The 20,000-nt window shown below is 41.8% G+C and overlaps 2 protein-coding genes across 3 annotated transcripts in view; both read right to left on the bottom strand.

The window, feature by feature from the left end:
- LOC138975067 (protein phosphatase PTC7 homolog) overlaps positions 1–14,544 on the bottom strand; it is a 24,756-nt gene extending 10,212 nt beyond the window's left edge. Inside the window, exons 1-2 of the mRNA XM_070347721.1 lie at positions 14,041–14,544; positions 11,654–11,833 (exon numbers count right to left, since the gene is read on the bottom strand). Of these exons, the coding sequence (XP_070203822.1) occupies positions 11,654–11,833; positions 14,041–14,269 (409 nt within the window). The 5' untranslated portion in view covers positions 14,270–14,544. The remainder of the gene's footprint in view (positions 1–11,653; positions 11,834–14,040) is intronic.
- Positions 14,545–16,307: 1,763 nt separating this feature from the next.
- LOC138975066 (sin3 histone deacetylase corepressor complex component SDS3-like) overlaps positions 16,308–20,000 on the bottom strand; it is an 18,609-nt gene continuing 14,916 nt past the window's right edge. For both annotated transcript variants that reach the window (XM_070347718.1, XM_070347720.1), the window contains exon 9: positions 16,308–20,000. This exon is cut by the window's right edge and continues 217 nt beyond it. The gene's annotated coding sequence lies outside the window, so the exon portion shown is untranslated.

Genomic DNA, 20,000 nt, shown 5'->3' with positions numbered 1-20,000 from the left:
TTTCGTTCTATTTTTTCTAATAACATGCGTTAACAATTGATTGCCAACTGGAATGGAAGAGCACAAAAAGTGTAACTTGATATGTAGTTTCTCTAGAGGGAAAAACATCTTCCACTTTCATGTCAGTGTGTCCCATGCAACATACATTTGCCAAACAGCTATGTGCAAGTAGATTATTTGTTAGTGGTATAGAAAATACTGATCAACAATTAAAGTCAGTTTTCACATTCATTTTCTACCTATTTCTTATTTGTTTATTCTGTTGGCAATGGTGAAATGTCAGCAATCGTGTGTCATTCGGGACAGTAGACATGACACCTGACCTTTTGGCACAGTCTCAATTATAAACACAGGTGCATCAAGTTCACACACTAGTAACTAGTTGTACACCATAGTCAGCACTATAGTAACTAGTTGTACACCATAGTCAGCACTATAGTAACTAGTTGTACACCATAGTCAGCACTATAGTAACTAGTTGTACACCATAGTCAGCACTATAGTAACTAGTTGTACACCATAGTCAGCACTATAGTAACTAGTTGTACACCATAGTCAGCACTATAGTAACTAGTTGTACACCATAGTCAGCACTATAGTAACTAGTTGTACACCATAGTCAGCACTATAGTAACTAGTTGTACACCATAGTCAGCACTATAGTAACTAGTTGTACACCATAGTCAGCACTATAGTAACTAGTTGTACACCATAGTCAGCACTATAGTAACTAGTTGTACACCATAGTCAGCACTATAGTAACTAGTTGTACACCATAGTCAGCACTATAGTAACTAGTTGTACACCATAGTCAGCACTATAGTAACTAGTTGTACACCATAGTCAGCACTATAGTAACTAGTTGTACACCATAGTCAGCACTATAGTAACTAGTTGTACACCATAGTCAGCACTATAGTAACTAGTTGTACACCATAGTCAGCACTATAGTAACTAGTTGTACACCATAGTCAGCACTATAGTAACTAGTTGTACACCATAGTCAGCACTATAGTAACTAGTTGTACACCATAGTCAGCACTATAGTAACTAGTTGTACACCATAGTCAGCACTATAGTAACTAGTTGTACACCATAGTCAGCACTATAGTAACTAGTTGTACACCATAGTCAGCACTATAGTAACTAGTTGTACACCATAGTCAGCACTATAGTAACTAGTTGTACACCATAGTCAGCACTATAGTAACTAGTTGTACACCATAGTCAGCACTATAGTAACTAGTTGTACACCATAGTCAGCACTATAGTAACTAGTTGTACACCATAGTCAGCACTATAGTAACTAGTTGTACACCATAGTCAGCACTATAGTAACTAGTTGTACACCATAGTCAGCACTATAGTAACTAGTTGTACAACATAGTCAGCACTATAGTAACTAGTTGTACACCATAGTCAGCACTAAATGCAGGGCTGACACTTACACCATATTCAATCTGGCACCGTGACAGTGTTTGACAAAGCCTTCATGGCATCAGTCCAGAATGCTTTCAATTAGACAACATGGACTGAACTTTCTGACAATTTATAAGTAGGTGGGTTTTTTTTCTCATAGGGACAAACAGAATTCTTGTACCACAGATATTCTATGGCCAGTATGGGGTCCGGCCAAGCCAAGAGTTCAAGCTCTCACAGACAATTTGAAGAGAGAGAGCGAGAGAGAGACAGAGACAGAGACAGAGAGAGAGAAAGAGAGACAGAGAGGCAGCTGGAAAGAATCATGATCCTAACTTAATTGCTCGCCCAGACAAACAGAAGGGCGGCGCTTCGGGTGACTGAACTTCATTGTGTCTAACCTGGCACCTCTCTGGCACTTGACGCCAAAGATCATTTAAAAATAGCCCCTTGGACCCCTGGGGGAATAATCAATCCAACACCAACTCACTGCACAATGAACCGTCCTGTACCCTACAGCCACAGGCTGGTATAATGCCAAGACAGCACACTGGGTTCTAATTAATAACGTGCCTCACTGCCTAGATCACACTCACCCACAACGAAAATACACTGTCAATCCTATTTTTATGGGTCTAGTTTGTAAGGGATTACTTCAATTAGTAGATTACCCAAGCGTGGGTATTATAGTATTCACAGAAGTCAATTTTAGAAAAGAATGAGTGATATTTTTAGCAGTGTGAAAGTCACCTTCAATGTATTTTGAAGCTGCTGCTAAAGAATGTTTACCTGAGGGTACAAATTAACCTCATACTTTTGCACTTGTATTCGTCCTTTGCAATGAAATGTTATCCCATATCATAGCATGAATCTGCATGCACATACAGGGACGTCATGCCTCTCAGGTTTAAGCTTCTTCTACTTAGATTCTAAGTCTGTAAGTGTATCAATTCTGCTATTTTTCATTTCTCTTCCAAAAGAAGATAATGGTGGTTGCAGTTGACACACATGCATGTACAACAAAGGACAGTGGGGAACACAAGGACAGTTTGTATAACATCAATACTTTAGCTTTCATGACACTCAAAACCCACTCTTTATATTCATCATCTTCTTCTTCTTCTTCTTCAGCGTTCCAGAATTTTTCTGGTTACGTGTGAGCTCGTTTGCCCATTTGGGTTCCCTACACTATACTCAGAGAGCATAGTCAGCTCACTCCGCGATCCGCTTTCGTTGAGTAGGCATGCTGGGTATTTTCGTGTTTAAACCCACCGAACTCCGACATGGATTACAGGATCTTTTCCATGCGCACTTGGTCTTGTGCTTGCGTGTACACACGAAGGGGGTTAAGTCACTAGCAGGTCTGCACATAAGTTGACCTGGGAGATCGGAAAAATCTCCACTCTTAACCCACCAGGCGGCAGCGACCGGGATTCGAACACACGACCTTCCGATTAGGAGGCCGACGTCTTACCACCACGCCACTGCGCCCGTCGTATTCATGATCATAAAAGACATTGCAACCTGTTACACTCCTTAATGATAATACTTGGAAACACAATGTTCCGTTCCGGTTAGGGGGAAAATTTGGATGACAGAACATTGTTCATTGCGGTGGAAACAGACTGTCACATGAAATAATGCCATTATCATAATTGTAATCAAAGAGCTGTCGCTTGCTCAGTGCACCCAGACCCACTCACAGTCACACACACATGTATATATACAGCTAATGCTACTTTATTTTTTGTTTGACAAAATATGCACACATCCCTGCAATGCAGTACAGTAGTCCTTTTGACATCCGGCTTCTCCCAATAGAGTACAACTCCCAATAAACTTTAAGGTCACTTCCACTATTCAAATGCAAGCCATAACTCTCTCTCATCAAAAGCTACCTACAATGTAGGGATAATTAAATAGTGCAGTACGTGGGACCCCCCTTTTAAGACCTCCTAACATGACACTTCTCCCTTGGAGCCAAACTCTGGGGTCCTGCCGACGAACTGCGCAAGACTGCGGACTTCCTGGCAGCCACTGGTCTGAGGATTTAGCACGGCCATCAACATCGAACACAGAAGAAGAAGAAGAAGACACTTCTCCCTTTTTAAGACCTTGACTTTTCACATTTTCTGTGCATAAACGTCTGTAAATTCACCCCCATTTAAAAACTCCACCCTCCATTTTAAGACCTGAATTTCTCAGTTTTTTTTTTTTTTTTAGGTCTTAAAAGGGGGGTTCCACTGTAATCTCAGGGGTGTCTGTTCATCACAGGCACCACAGGGTGCTTAAGTATGTTTACTCACAAAAGTCAAATGAACACACAGATAAATCTACTGATGCAAACTGGTTCACATCATATCCTGTCAACCTCACTGGAGTATGACTCAAATGAGAAGCTCCAACCATGCATACAAATCCACACTGATAGCTGTCCAACAATAGCAGGGTTGAAAGCAATCCAGGAAAATGTAAAGTGTAACACAATAATAGCCTTAGACTTTGGAGGGGTGAATGATCTAGAGAGGGATTTGTGTGTGTGTGTGAATACCCTGCCTGTGGTAAACTGGGATTGTTTTGTACTGGGCACTGCCAAAATTAACCTGGATCACATTATGCCTGTACTCTGTGTTCCTGCAATAGGTTTCCACAGAAAGGCTGACTGGCCTATACCGGGTGTTACCCCAATAATTGTACAATCATCACTTCTGTTCAGGCGCTGTTAAGACTTTGTCAGCGAATTAGCTTTCTTGGACTTTCTCTTGTGTCAAAACCTTACGACAAAAAAAACCATTAGTGTTACAACAACATACCTTTCTTGTTTTTTATTGTGAATGTTGGAACGTTACCAGTCTAGCTATTTGTTTTTAGATTTGTACTGGAGAGAATGATACTTTCATAAAACAAAATCAATACAAACTGAGAATCTTAACCAAACACAACCAAAAAAACCCAGATACAACCCTGCTTTTAAACTCATCTCTGATAACCGTAACCTCATTCAGGCCAACAAAAAAAGACCCCCAGTTTCACATTTCAGTTCTCTAAAAACATTGATGCTACATGTATCACTTTTCCCGGCCAAAGGAGCTCAGGGCCCCGGTGTACCACGACATTTTTACTCCACAAAAAATTTACTCCGGAGTAAATATTTCGTACGAAATTCTTACTCCGAGTACACTTTTCGTACGAGACAAAAACTCCCCAAGACACGAAAAAATTACTCCCTCCACAAAATTTTTACTCCCCATTTTTACATTTAGTCAAGTTTTGACTAAATGTTTTAACGTAGAGGGGGGAATCGAGACGAGGGTGTGGTGTATGTGTGTGTGTCTGTGCGTGTGTGTGTGTGTGTGTGTGTGTGTGTGTAGAGCGATTCAGACTAAACTACTGGACCGATCTTTATGAAATTTGACATGAGAGTTCCTGGGTATGAAATCCCCGAACGTTTTTTTCATTTTTTTGATAAATGTCTTTGATGACGTCATATCCGGCTTTTCGTGAAAGTTGAGGCGGCACTGTCACGCCCTCATTTCTCAACCAAATTGGTTGAAATTTTGGTCAAGTAATCTTCGACGAAGCCCGGACTTCGGTATTGCATTTCAGCTTGGTGGCTTAAAAATTAATTAATGACTTTGGGTCATTAAAAATCTGAAAATTGTAAAAAAAAATAAAAATTTATAAAACGATCCAAATTTACGTTCATCTTATTCTCCATTATTTTCTGATTCCAAAAACATATAAATATGTTATATTTGGATTAAAAACAAGCTCTGAAAATTAAATATATAAAAATTATGATCAAAATTAAATTGTCGAAATCAATTTAAAAACACTTTCATCGTATTCCTTGTCGGTTCCTGATTCCAAAAACATATAGATATATGTTTGGATTAAAAACACGCTCAGAAAGTTAAAACAAAGAGAGGTACAGAAAAGCGTGCTATATCCTTCTTAGCGCAACTACTACCCCGCTCTTCTTGTCAATTTCACTGCCTTTGCCATGAGCGGTGGACTGACGATGCTACGAGTATACAGTCTTGCTGAAAAATGGCATTGCGTTCAGTTTCATTCTGTGAGTTCGACAGCTACTTGACTAAATGTTGTATTTTCGCCTTACGCGACTTGTTTTTACTTCCAGTAAAAATCTCGTACGCAAAAATGGGATGCGGGCGAAGGGATAATGCCAATAAGTGATCTCGCGCACACGAATGTCACGCTACCCTCCTTCCACCCCTTCCACCACCAAGACTAACAGGGGACGAGGGAGTAAAAATTTCGTACACCTGGCATGCGAGGTTAAATTGCTCGTGTTGGGGTGAAGTAATTTATTCGTTATTTATTCATCAGGGGAGTAACATTTTTGTACGAAATGTTTACTCGGAACTCACCTGTCTTGGGGAGTAATTTTCTCGTGCAATGGGGGAGTGCTTATTTCGTAAAGGGAGTAACTTTTTCGTACGAAATGTTTACTCCGGAGTAAAAATCTCGTGGGAGTAATTTTCTCGTGTTACACCGGCTGACACAAAAGTGCAAACATCCTTCACACTGAATCACCTTCAGTTCCCCAAACCTCCTACCTTGAACTGCACTTAAAAGTGCAGAGGCTGTGTGTGTGTGAGAGAGAGAGAGAGAGAGAGAGAGAGAGAGAGAGAGAGAGAGAGAGAGAGAGAGAGAGAGAGAGAGAGAAGGAGAGAGATAGAGAGAAAGAGAGAAAAAGAGAGAGAGAGAGAGAGAGGGAGAGAGAAAGAGAGAAAGAGAGAAAGAGAAAGGGAGAGAAAGAGAGACACAGAGAGAGAGAGAGAGAGACTGAGAGAGAGAAAGAGAGAAAGAAAGAGAGAGGAAGAGAAAGAGAGAGAGAGAGAGAGAGAGAAAGAGAGAAAGAGAGAGAGAGAGAGAGAGGGGGAGAGAGAAAGAGAGAAAGAGAAAGAAAGAGAGAGGGAGAGAAAGAGAGAGAGAGAGAAAAAAAGAGAGAGAGACACACACACACACACCAAACAGATACTGTGACAATGTCAACCTCTGCTCAGCACTCAACTGTCCTAAAAAAATTTTTACAAAAATAAAGAAGAAAAAAAAACCCACTTTCTATCAAGAGCACTGGGGTGGAATTTGCACCATGAACACAAAATATCTTGTGAACGGATATATCCCCTACCAGTTCCATCTCCAACCTTTTAAAAGTAAGAAACTCTTTTGTCGTCGAGAGCAAAAAATACTGCTTAGATTATAAAAGCATGGGCTTTCCTACTTCGCTGCATGGACATATAAAGCTTACGCACACAAAAACACGCTTTGTGACAGAACAAACAGGATTTACATTCAATCTGCTCTAACTGCTTGAGTGAGTGAAGAGGTGGGGGAGCGGGGCATGGTTGAAAAGTAGGCTCTACTTGTAATTGCCTAAACAGCTAAAGTAGGCTCTACTTGTAAATGCCTAAACAGCTAAAGTAGGCTCTACTTGTTGTAATTGCCTAAACAGCTAGGAGAATCACCTCTTTCACCATTCATTTGTTTGTTTTCTGTTTTGCTTACGACAGCACAAAGGCTGAATATTAACTAGAGTTACAAATGTATGTATGTACATTTTGAACCTGAGAAAGGCAGAGAAGCGACTGGAGAGCACATTTAATCCAAGCAACTCTTAAACGAGAGCAGGAATATTGCTAGGCTTTATGCTCTTTGGGAAAGTTGCCGACAATGCCATAAAAGTGTTTGGCAGTTACTCAGGTGACATGTTCACCCCACCCCACCCCCCCCCCCCCCCCCACCCCCCCCCCCATGGTTTCTGATTACATCAGCAAGCTTTGAGCATATATATCAATGAATCTACTGAATGACATAATTACACCTTTCAAAGCATTTTCTTGAGACTTTAGGCAGTGTCAATCTGTCATAAGGTATGATGGACCAGGTGAAGGGGAGAGGGTAATTTTCAATACAAATTGATTTACCTGGATGCAACAACAGCACAAACCAGGGCCGGACTACCGGGGGGGTTATGGGGGTTGCGCAACCCCCCCCCCCTAGCCTGAACATGTACCTTACTTATTTAAAACATTTTTTATTATTGCTTATTTTATGCCGTTTCATGCAAGGAGCGACCATTTTCTTATCTCAGAATATGACCTACCCATCAGCTTCTGGGGGCTTCGCCCCCTGACCCCCACAAGGGGCTCTGCCCCTTGACCCCGCCCAGGGGCGGACGAGGGGGGGGGGGTTCTAGGGTTTCCGGACCCACCTTATAAATATAAAAATATAAAAATATAAAAATATTGAATGAGGTATGCATTCCTTTATTTTACATTGAGTTTCAATTTTGGGGTTATAATCAGTGACAAAATCTGCTGCCTGAAACTGGTAATGATCATCCTCAGAATGCACCAGATTGCACCATTTTGCATCCTTTTTTTCAAAATTTTCCGGGGGGGCATGCCCCGGACCCCCCTAGCAAGCTAGGCGCTTTGCGCCGTCGGCTCGGCGCTTCGCGCCTTCACACCCATATCTTCACAATATACTTTTGAACCCCCCCCCCCCCCCCCCCCCCCCCCCCCCCCATAAAATGAACTGATCCGCCCCTGCCGCCAGGGGGGATATCCCCCTGGACCACCTCTAGCAACCCCCCCCCTCCTCTTAGCCAAGTCCGGCCCTGCAAACTACTGATCATTGCAAACTTCCCATTCAATATGCAGGCAAACACTTTTAGGCACACAGACCTTGCACATAAAATCCATTGGCAAATAACTGAGCTGAGTGCAAATGTTGTTCTGAATGTGAATTTGAGCCAACATGAATTACCATAACTCGTAAGGATGAATCATGATATATAAATCATAATTTCAATAGCTGTTCTGTTTGAACTTAAATCACAGTTTTAAGCAAGTGAAGAGCAAACTTTCTAATTCTATGCACTCGTAGAGATGTGCAGTGTATTACTAAATACATGTACTAGCATTAATGAGAGAGAGAGAGAGAGAGAGAGAGAGAGAGAGAGAGAGAGAGAGAGAGAGAGAGAGAGAGAGAGTTCTGAAAACCCTCCTCATGCTCTTATGTAATACCTTTCAAATCAGGGGTCTAACAAGCAGTAAATCTGTCACTAATGAAAGAATTAATAACAAACAAAAATCCCCTTCTTCCAGTTCCAATTAGGCAAGCTCCACACTATGGAGCACAGATGGTTTAAGTTTGCTCAAGCTGTCAGTGTCAGTAAGAAGGCTGATCCTCCCTTGGGGGCCTGGGGATTGGACAAAGAGTCTGGGGGACAGCAGTGTTCTACAGCAGTCCCTGCAATGTACGGCCCCCGGCGTGAGCGGACACCTGACATGTACGGACACATTTGCTCCGCACGGAGTGTTTTCCTTCTATATTTGCCCCCCCTTAAACGGACACCTGCAAAACGTGGACACGGACACTCATTTTCGGTCCCAACAGCAGGTCATACCTCCAATGTACGGACAGACCATCGTCAAATTTTCACCACAACAAAATCGATAACGGAGCAGTCCGGCTCTTGGTGCAAAGATGACAGCCGCAATGGCGTGACGACAGTCACTGGTAACTTGAGTGCACCTGTACCCATCAGGAGGGGGGGGGGGGGGGGGGGGGTTAGTTTTGGTCAGGAGTGGAGTACATGCGAAGATGCCAACATGAAACTGCACTGTGCTCTTTATTCTTGTCTGTTGGACGTAAACAACAGAAACCACAGTCGATGAAGGTCCTGAGCGAAAGAGAGTGAAAAACCGGCCACAGTTCTCAGCATCGTGTGTCTGTGTGTAACCTCTTTCATTGACAAGATACTCTTGTTTCCCCTCAGCCTTGACCAGTGAGTCGGTTGCCTAATCTGTGAACCCTTCAGTTGTCTTGCTGTGTCAAAAGTTACGACACAGTCAACTGGTTTTGCTCTGAATGAACAGTTAGAGCTGACCTCTCTGGCCACAGCCCAACAGTACATGGCTGGAGGGAGTGAGAGAGAGAGGGAGGCGGGGGGGGGGGGGGGGTGGAGGGGTAGCTGGCTAAACTCTGTGGGGTGTCCGGTGTCACTGCATGTCAGCAGGAAGAGCATTGGAGAGAAATAGAGAGGTGTACTCTTCCACACAATTTCCAAGCATCAGTTGTCATGGCTTGGGGTAGGCATTAGTGAGGGAGAGTGGGAGCTGTGTTATGTACAGTGTATTTCCGACTGAAGAGTGAAAAGTCACTGCCATGCCACATGATCGGCATGCAGTCAATAAAGCCAGACAAGATGAAAATAAATTACATGATTATGACATGCAGCTCTATCTGCTGCTATTTATTCAAACTGGGTTTCAAGCTTATTCTTGCAAAGCATCTGCACACGCTCCTCTGTGCTGTGTTTGTGTGGCTGCTTTCGTATGTCAGTGCATGGTGAGTGTGTTCACTGCCTGGAGGATTTATATTATCTCTTCTTTTCAACACTTTTCATACAAATCATTTTTACAGAACGTTTAAAGAAGTATTAGGAGTTCACTGTTTAGTAGCCACAAGAAGTGATTAGCATAGACTCAATCCTGTTGTTTGTGTGTCTCTGTGTGAGTGTATGGGGGAGGGGGTGGTGTGGTCACCCCTCCCGTGACCGGACACCTGCAATGTACGGACAGTTTTGCTATGGCCCAAGGGTGTCCGTTCATGAGAGGGACTGCTGAACTGCTGACAGGGGGAGAGGGGAGGGTGTGTGGAGGCGGGGGGTGGGGTTAGGATTAGCGATGTCATAACTGTCCTCCCCCTGACAAATAATCCCTTCCAAGATGTGACAGACCTGACTCTGTGCAGACTGTTAGCTGTTATTGTAACTGTGTCCAAACTATACGGCAGTCGACAGGAGTTGGAGAAAACGACAACATTTATCACCAGTGCTGGACTGATTGTGTAACCTCTGCGAACGCCAAGAAGAAGAAGAAGAAGAAGTAACTGTGTTACCTAATCTTACAGACTAACGACTGGAATGAATAGTCAAGAAAGAAGACCAGTTGAAACTTGACGTTCACACTATGACTACATTTGCTACAAATAGATTCAGAACTACATTACAAAGACACTTCATATTAAATTCATTTTACTAGCATTACTGTCAACTATGACATTGAATTATGTAAAAGAACAGTTAATTAACACTATGTTTTAAAATCACTAAAACAAACCAGGCTGTACAAGAAGAAATCACACATGGCCTTGAGCATCAAGCAGAATCAACCACAGGTGGTAATTAACATCCGTCTGGTGTTTGTCAGTCAATCAACCACAGGTGGTAATTAACATCCGTCTGGTGTTTGTCAGTCAATCAACCACAGGTGGTAATTAACATCCGTCTGGTGTTTGTCAGTCAATGTACCACTTGCATTCATTCTTTATTTGAACAGTGGGAGATTATACACTATGTCAAGGAAGACTTGTCTGGAAATGTTGAGAGAAAAAACCCAGATCATCTAAGGCCAGATTACAGTTACACATCACTGTCCCGATCAGATGTGTATTCGTTTACTCTAAAAGAATTGTTTAGAACTTTTGGACTCAGAATTGGTTAGTTCCAATGAAAGAGTACATGTAATTGTTACATAAAACTTGCATTTTCTTTCCTTCGCAGTCATCAAAGACAGTCCTCATACATCTCTTTGTACTTTATTCTGACGGCCCTGACCCACACCCAGGCAAAAGAAAGAAAGAGAGAGAGAACTCAGTCAGACAGACATTGCTCAAGACAGACAGTGTTTTTGAACAGCTTAGCACTATCATGGTATCAATCATCGGTCTTTCTGTTGTTTCTGTTTATCTTGCCGATAGATTTTACTCTTATCCTTTCAACTGCAAGCATGTGAAAATTTAAGCCTGGTAGTAGACAGTCATGCATTGTCGAAATCGTAATAATATACAGCTACTGCGTTAGAAGGTATCAGGAAAAAACGATGTCAGTAGTGATTAGAAACCCCCCAATAAGACTCCAGTCCGAATTAGCCACCTTGCTTTCTCAGATTTTCTGTTATTTTTTAGACTTTCTTTTTGAAGACTTCAATTCCTCAAAATTCCTAAAGGTTCTGCTATACACGTAATAAAACAGAAAATAATAACATCATAACTCAATGTATCATCAAATACAGCATACAATTCAACTTCATTGTCTGACTGTAGGAACAAATAAACATTTGTCTTGCTCAAATACATGTACGTGCTCAAACACACACAGCGACACACACACAAACAGGAAGAAAACAATACCAACCCATGAGAGGGTCTTTATGTTGTTGAAGTTCCTCATAACTAGCTGCGATGATGGAGGCGGGGGCTTGTGGATGGAAGTGGCCCTCTTGAACCATGCGTTCGCATGTTAGCATCAGTTGCCGTGGAAACACAGAGGGATCGATACCATAGTTCCTCCACCCTCCCACACCGTCTGCCACTCCTAATAACGCATCCAACAAGTTGTATTTTACAACAAAAACACACAAATAAACCTGATAAAACAGGAAGTATCAATAATATAATAAATACCAATCCTGAAAACTCAAAGAGGAAAAAAGCGGTGTCTTTTCAGGGATGTCGTTAGGCGTCGGACATCGGACATAGACCGATTTAGAGGCCCAAATTTCCGATTCACATTGCCGCATGGCGGTCAGATGTCCTATCGTTTTGAACTGAGCGCTGGCATTGTCCGATAAGAACTCAATTCCTTCGGACAGCGCGATATTCGTTAATTGTTCCTTTCAATATGACCGTTTTTTACCCCGCCATTTAGGCAGCCATACGCCGTTTTCGGAGGAAGCATGCTGGGTATTTTCGTGTTTCTATAATCCACCGAACTCTGACATGGATTACAGGATCTTTTTCGTGCGCACTTGGTCTTGTGCTTGCGTGTACACACGGGGGTGTTCGGACACCGAGGAGAGTCTGCACACAAAGTTGACTCTGAGAAATAAATCTCTCGCCGAACGTGGGGACGAACTCACGCTGACAGCGGCCAACTGGATACAAATCCAGCGCGCTACCGACTGAGCTACATCCCTGCCCGGAGTATGGGAGACAACTTCAACTGACTTAGACTTGCGTCTGCCTTCAGTTCGAGACATTTTGACGAAGCGCACTGAGTTATGCCACCGAAAAATAAAAATAAAACCTGCCAAAGTTCAACAAAAGCTGAACACGTTTGGCTATTCAACGGCATCCTGTGCTACATTAGGGTCAAAAACACGGGGTAACACGGCGAGCGTCATTCTTGAAAATGAAACAATTCTGACGTCCTATTGAAATTTCTGAAAGCGGTCAAATGTCCTATTGATGCTGAAGAGCTTTCTTTCTTTATTTGGTGTTTAACGTTTGTTTTCAACCGTTCAAGGTTATATCGCGACGGGGAAAGGGGGGAGATGGGATAGAGCCACTTGTTAATTGTTTCTTGTTCACAAAAGCACTAATCAAAAAATTGCTCCAGGGGCTGCTGAAGAGCTAGGACATTTGACATGTGTCCTATAGGTATGAATATATTATATGTAGCAACATCCCTGTCTTTTGTGTGTCTTGATTTGGATTGATACTGCTAAGAGCTCTCAGTCCCTGATACGGATTTGACAACTAGGATGACACTAGCAAAAGTCAAAGTAAGTAAAGAAACTCATGTACCACTGAATTAGAAATTAGCCTTTGAGTTTGAGTCTGACTTGAAGCTATCACAGATTGAAGAAATTAATTATAATTAAAATTATTATTGAAGACATTTAACTTTTAAGATTGTATGGATTTACTCATCTGATAATAAATGAAGAGCTATGCTCAGTTCAATCAACTTAGTTCATAGAACATAAATTTAAAATGTAACTTTTAAGATGTTATGGTTTAACTCAGATGCTATAAAATGAACAGTTTACTTCTGTTCAATTAACTTAGTTAATACTAATAGTCATATTTAAACTAAGCAAACACTTTTTAGTCTTCAATGTCAATTAATCATTTAATGAACCTACTCTATTGGTGTCCACACTGCAACTAGTGCAAGCTGGCTTTGCAACAACAGAGTAAAAACTAAAAAGTATAAATTTGGATTTTCAATATCAGTACAATGACACTGACACCAAAAGACAATGTGATTTTCGTTCAATGAATGCTGTCATTTAAATGTGCCTCCTTAGCAGCTCAATGACCTCTGCCAACAGTCCATATAGGCTACATAGCTGTTGTTACTCAGCTTACTGTGTTAGCGTTCAACCTTCAACCACGGCACTCTCTCCTTGCTTGCTATTGCACAAGTTATCTTAGAATTTGTTTACCTCTGTTACAGACACCGGCATTTACCTTTGGGATTGCGCAATAACTTTGACCTTAACTGTACTTTTGCAAACACCTCGACTCATGGTAATCCTTATCCTCCACACAAACATAAGAATTAGGTTGTGGAGCGTCAGCTCCGTCCCCTTTAACAACGCCATAACAATGACCCACTTCCATCAGCTGTGACACTAACTGAAAAAAAAACAGCAGTTACGCTGCATAGTCTTGTTCACCATTCATGAGTGTCGGAGATAGTGATACAAACCCCATGTACTGATGTAGCGTAAGCCTGAGTTGACTGAAGAGATCTCTCATTACAAAGGAAATCAAACAGGAAAATATTGAACCTACCGATCACGTCCGCCGCTCTGCTCCTCGCAATAAAATAGGCATCATCACCAAATGTCCATTTGCTGAACGCTGAGTTCTTGGTCACTGACTTGGAAAACCCCGCTGACCCTGTCACCAAGTGTAGAGGTTGTTTCTGCGTTGATGTTCCTGGCTTCAGTTGAAATTCATTGTGGATTCCTGCCACCAAAGCGCGGGCAACGAGCCGGCCATAAAGAGCGACCGATTGCATGACAATCGCTCTGCCGATCTCAGTCAATTTCTCTCACACTAATCCATCTTGCTCGAAAAGACTGCATTGGCTTGTGTGTCAGTCATACCGCATGACTTTCACCTGGTCGCCTCCATCTTTGTCTCCTTTCTGACGTCACTTGACCTTTGAAACCTAGGGGGAATAACCCTGCGGATAGCACCGACAAGTGCTCTGTTGGCTCAGTCAGCTGTGTGAAAGTCGGTGTATGTGTCACGGTTCGTTGAATGTCGTCCGCTTTTCGGGTCGTCTCGAACAACCAGAGATTTGTTGCCCCTGTAAGCCAACCGAAGCAGAGTTGTCGCAAGGTACGCCGAAGAGGTCACACTTGCAAAACAACATGACCTCCGCGTTGGTTCATGACACTGACAGGGTCAGCACAGACACAAAAATGTACAAAACGAAAGGCCCAAAAGTGCCAGATACACACATCAGCACATCCTCGCAATCCAGAGGAAAGGACATTTCCTGGGTCTAAGTCAGAGTGTTTCTTACTTGTAAGACCGAGTGACTTTTTCAGTCTGCCGCAGTCAAAACTGAAAGTCAAAACGAGCTGTGGCTTTGTTTTACGTTGTTTATGTCACGGCGTTCCGGAAAGTATGTTTATTTGCATTGTTCGGCGAATGTGGCCGAGTTTCTTCTTTTATGGCTTTACGTTTACTTCAGGGGTTTCGTTTGTTTTCTGCAACTACAAACAATTTAAGTACAGGCACCCACACCACTTTCTGCCATTTCTCGCTTTCCACACACGGCATCCACGTTACAGTGTAACCCCTCTTACAACCCCCTCCCCCCCCCCCCCCCCCTTCTTAAGACCTTAGTTTCTGGAAACTACGTATTAATTTTGGGGGGGTATTAGTTTTTGTTAATCACATCTGTAAATCTACCTCTATTACTGAGTTTTGCTTATTTTGGAGGTCGGCTTAAAAGAGGGGTTCCATTGTGTTTTGTGTTCCTCCACCGAGATTTTCAGTGTGCCACTTTGGCAGAAGGGGTCCAAGTCGACCAAAAGCAGGTGCATTCACTGGTACACCGTAATTTACCAGGGATCGCGTTTACGCACGATTTTTGCGTATTTGACGCATTTTAAAAGTCGCTGACGCGTTTTTTTCGCCGCGCCGCGTAAGCCATACGCAAAAATATTGTAACTTTTTCTTGTCTTCACACAGCGCTTTTGCTCTGACTTAATAATCACCCGATCCTGAAACTGACTATAGGGCTCGAGAAGTGACGACACACATGAAATCTGCGCGTCAAAACTAAAGTCCGTTTCTTTTTGCATCAAAGTATCACAAACGAACGTAACGAGGGTATTACCAGATAATGTCTTGTCGGATAATGAAACAGACATTAGCTGCTCTCCCATCTCGCGCTTCCAAAAGGCGGAAAGTGTGTCTAGTCGTATTAGAGCGGGAAACAAACTCGCAAGGCCTGAAGGTTGGAGACAGCAGGGGTGTTATTCGACAGGCGTGCGCGGAGTTCGACAGGAAAACTCGCCGTATTTAGGTAAAGAGTGTCTTTAAGTCTTTCGTGCGTGTTTTGTTTGTGTCTGTACGTGTTTTCGTAGTACGCAAAAATATTGGTCCGTGACGCATTTTTTCCGTTTCGTTGCGTATGACTTACGCGTTTTTTAAAAAGCTAGCGCGATCCCTGGTTTACGGCAGTCTCGCGTAGGATACGAGTTGGGACTGAGTGTGAAAAACGCCTACAGGAAATGCACCCGCTTTTGGTCGACTTAGACCCCTTCTGAGCCACTCTTGTCATTCTCCCAATAGATAGATTGGACCATTCAGGTCAAATAGTTCTGATAAACCATCATGTCTGTATAATGATGAAGCAATTTTGTTATAACATTTTTTTTAAGCCTTCTTTCCTGAACTGCCTGTTTCAGTATCTGACATACCATGTTGGAGATAATGCACGTGCATACAGTATCAGAGTGACAATGCAGTTTTTTCTTCCCCTCTCTCTCTCTCTCTCCCTCTCTCTCTCTCTCTCTCTCACTCCAAGGTCAACATGCCAAAGAGAAAACTGAAATACACAGGTAGTTGCCATGGTTTACTTTCGTGTACTGCAACAACAACAAAACTACTGCATGCCATCAACTAATAGCACCTGCACAGTCTTCCATAAGGCTATAACCAGGACTAAATAGGTCATTTCATTCACCATAATAAAATCAACAGATTACATCTACAATCAGTCATGGCTTGATTTCCATCAAAAGTTCACTGAATGAACTCCTTGACAGGCACCACTGTTCCACATAGGTTTGTTAACATCTTGCTAGAAGGTTTTGAGTGCAGGGTCAGTATGCAGGAGATAAGTTGAAAGACTTTAGTCCATGATAAACTGCATTCAGGGTACAGTTTACCTTGGACTAAAGTCTCTAACTTTGACTCATGCATACATACCCAGAAGATGGCTGACTCCAAAGGTATATTTCCTAACAGGTTTTGTTGCAAAGAATTCATTCTATAAATTGTTCTTTCAGGGTGATATCGTTATTACCATTTAACACCGAAAACAGACAACAAAATTCTTGCACAAAATCCTGAGGATTATTGGTGTTGTCAGATATACTACATGTTCATTCTGTGCAGATACAAAAATAATCTTTCTTTCTTTATTTGGTGTTTAACGTCGTTTTCAACCACGAAGGTTATATCGCAACGGGGAAAGGGGGGAGATGGGATAGAGCCACTTGTCAATTATTGTTTCTTGTTCACAAAAGCACTAATCAAAAATTTGCTCCAGGGGCTTGCAACGTAGTACAATATATTACCTTACTGGGAGAATGCAAGTTTCCAGTACAAAGGACTTAACATTTCTTACATACTGCTTGACTAAAATCTTTACAAAAATTGACTATATTCTATACAAGAAACACTTAACAAGGGTAAAAAGAGAAACAGAATCCGTTAGTCGCCTCTTACGACATGCTGGGGAGCATCGGGTAAATTCTTCCCCCTAACCCGCGGGGGGGTTACAAAAATAATACTTTCACATTTACAAACAGATCTTCGAGAGCCATCAATATCATGTATGATGCAAATGCACATTTCATTCCATATAACAGACTGTACATGTGTCTCAATCTCTATCATACACATACACTCAGACACACCCACACACCCTTTGGAATATGCATGTTGGTACATTTTGGTAGATTTCAGATGAAAAGGACTTGCCTCTCCTCCCACAATCTACTCACATATAAATGACTTTTAGATGCAGGAACTTATTCATTATATTGCTTTTAGCTGAAAACATTTTTGTTCAAACGTTGCTCTACCTCAATTCTATTCACAGAAGGTAAAGTCATAAACAAAAGTGGACCCCCACATTTAGACCACAGAAACTCTTAACAACATCAGGACTTGAACGGACCGTTATAATGGAGGCTGATCTACAGAGGCTATGAGCTAAACATTTTTGAAAACTATGGGCCATAAAAGGGACGAACAGACGGGTTCCACTGTATAAATTACACAAAACGAAAGGGAGGTAAGTGCACTTAACATAATGAGATAACAATCAGGCATGGTACTCTTCCGCCGATCGGCGGAAATCCGCCGAAAACGAAAATCCAAAAAAAATAAAAATAAAAATAAAAATAAAAAATAAAAAAAAATAAAAAAAATCTGCTCATTGACTTGAGATTATTATTTTTTCTTACTCAAGCCTTGTTATCTTTCACTTGTATCCCTCTCAGCTTCAAGGAGAGGGCACTAAACACATTTGAATTAGTAAAAAGTCGTCAGCTTCAGGGGGCGTTGCCCCCTGATCCCCACAAAGGGGCGCTGCCCATTGACCCGGCCAGGGGGCTGAGCGGCCCCCTGGACCCCCGGCTTTATTTCAGCTGAAATTGCCATTCCTTCAGTACCATGCCTGACAATGATAGTTATGTGGAACCAGCCTCCTGGCACCAAAGACAATAATAGGCATTAAACGAACAAGCAACGTTAATCCTATTGCGTACTCTTGTCCCGAGTTGAATACGATTACATCCATGTGTTGTATATACAGGGATGTTGCCACAAATTCATACCTATAGGACAAATGTCCTGAGCTCTTCGGCATCAATAGGACATTTGACTGCTTTCAGACATTTTAATAGGACATTATAATTTTGTGCAAAACACAAAATCATGATCACACACACACATATACATATCAATATATGCACCAACATTGTGTGCGTATATTGTTTTATTACTTTTGTTTCAAACAGGACACACACAAAAAAGAAACAAACAAACTAAAAAGCAACCAAAAACTTCAGCACTCTTACTTTGATTGGCACACAAACTGCATGATTTCCTGACAGAGCTTTTTCTTGACATATTCGACAAAACAGTTTACCTATATAGATGGTCTCTTTGCTGTCAAATTCTAACCAACTAGTACTAAACAGGGTCAACATGAAAAGTTAAGCTTATTAAAAGACCGTCTGTGCGAATGTCCTGTTGGACCGACACGTACATCTTCAAGTCACGAAACTTTACTTTCCGTGATTGTGGAGGTTTCAGCGGCGACACTATCATTGGCGCTGTCATTTTCTGGAATTATGCTATTGCTAGCCGTGTTTTCCCATGTTCTTCTTGGCCCTAATGTAGCACACGATGCCGTAGAAACGCCAAACGTGTTCAGCTTTTTTGTTTGTTTGGCAGGCTTTAGCTTTTTTGGGTGGCATAATTCAGTGCCGTGCGCTTCAACTCTAACCGAAAGCAAATTAAAGCATGTCGCGAGCCTTGGTCAGTTGAAGTTGTCTCCCGTACTCCTAACTTTAGTGTGCTGTCAGAAGACGGCTGGGTGTACGCAAACAGCTCATACCGCAAACGGTTCGGAAAACGCAAGATCTGCACTGCACAACTTCAGTGCACCTGTACGCGAGAGCGCTCGGTCACTTTTTGAAGATTTTTATTATGAAAGGAAAATTATCAAATAACGCGCTGTCCGAAGGAATGGAGTTCTTATCGGACAATGACCGCGCTCAGTTGAAAGCGATAAGACATCTGACCGCTATGCGGCTAAGTGAATCGGACATTTGAGCCTTTTAATCGGTCTATGTCCGATGCCCGACGCCTAACGACATCCCTGTATATATCATGAAATCCTTTAAGAATCCTACTTCCAATTTAAGACACCACCCTTTGTTCTTTCTTCTTTTTTTTATCTTTTTTTTAAAGATTTTCTACTCATTACCTCTGTACCTTTGCCTCTATTTAATATTTGTGTTTTGGTATCTTGAGGTCTTAAAATGGGGTTCCACTGTATTTGATCTGTCAAAGACACAGCTAACGAGCATACTACATCAGCTCATCAGTATAATTAAAAGCAATAATAATGGATAATATTTGATCCCTCAAAATAAACAGGTACTCCAAGAAACAAACTTGTCTTCTTTAAAATGGTTTTGACATCAAATATGTGCAAACACAAAAACAATCTAACAATAAAGCTGAATACATCTTCAATATCTCACACATTTTCCTGTAAAATTCTTACACACACAGATCACTGTTCTCTCAATACTCAATTTTTTTACACTCTTGGAAAACCATTCAATCTTGGTCTCCATGCAAATTTACTTACTTTCACACACTCGCATGTACTTACTTTCACACACTCGCATGTACTTACTTTCACACACTTGCAATTACTTTCTTTCACACACTCACATTTACTTACTTTTACACAATCACACACA

The sequence above is a fragment of the Littorina saxatilis genome, linkage group LG9 (assembly GCF_037325665.1).
Source record: "Littorina saxatilis isolate snail1 linkage group LG9, US_GU_Lsax_2.0, whole genome shotgun sequence".
NCBI classification, from domain to species: domain Eukaryota; kingdom Metazoa; phylum Mollusca; class Gastropoda; order Littorinimorpha; family Littorinidae; genus Littorina; species Littorina saxatilis.
Note: the sequence above shows the minus strand (reverse complement) of the source record. Positions and strands in the feature narration are given on the sequence as shown.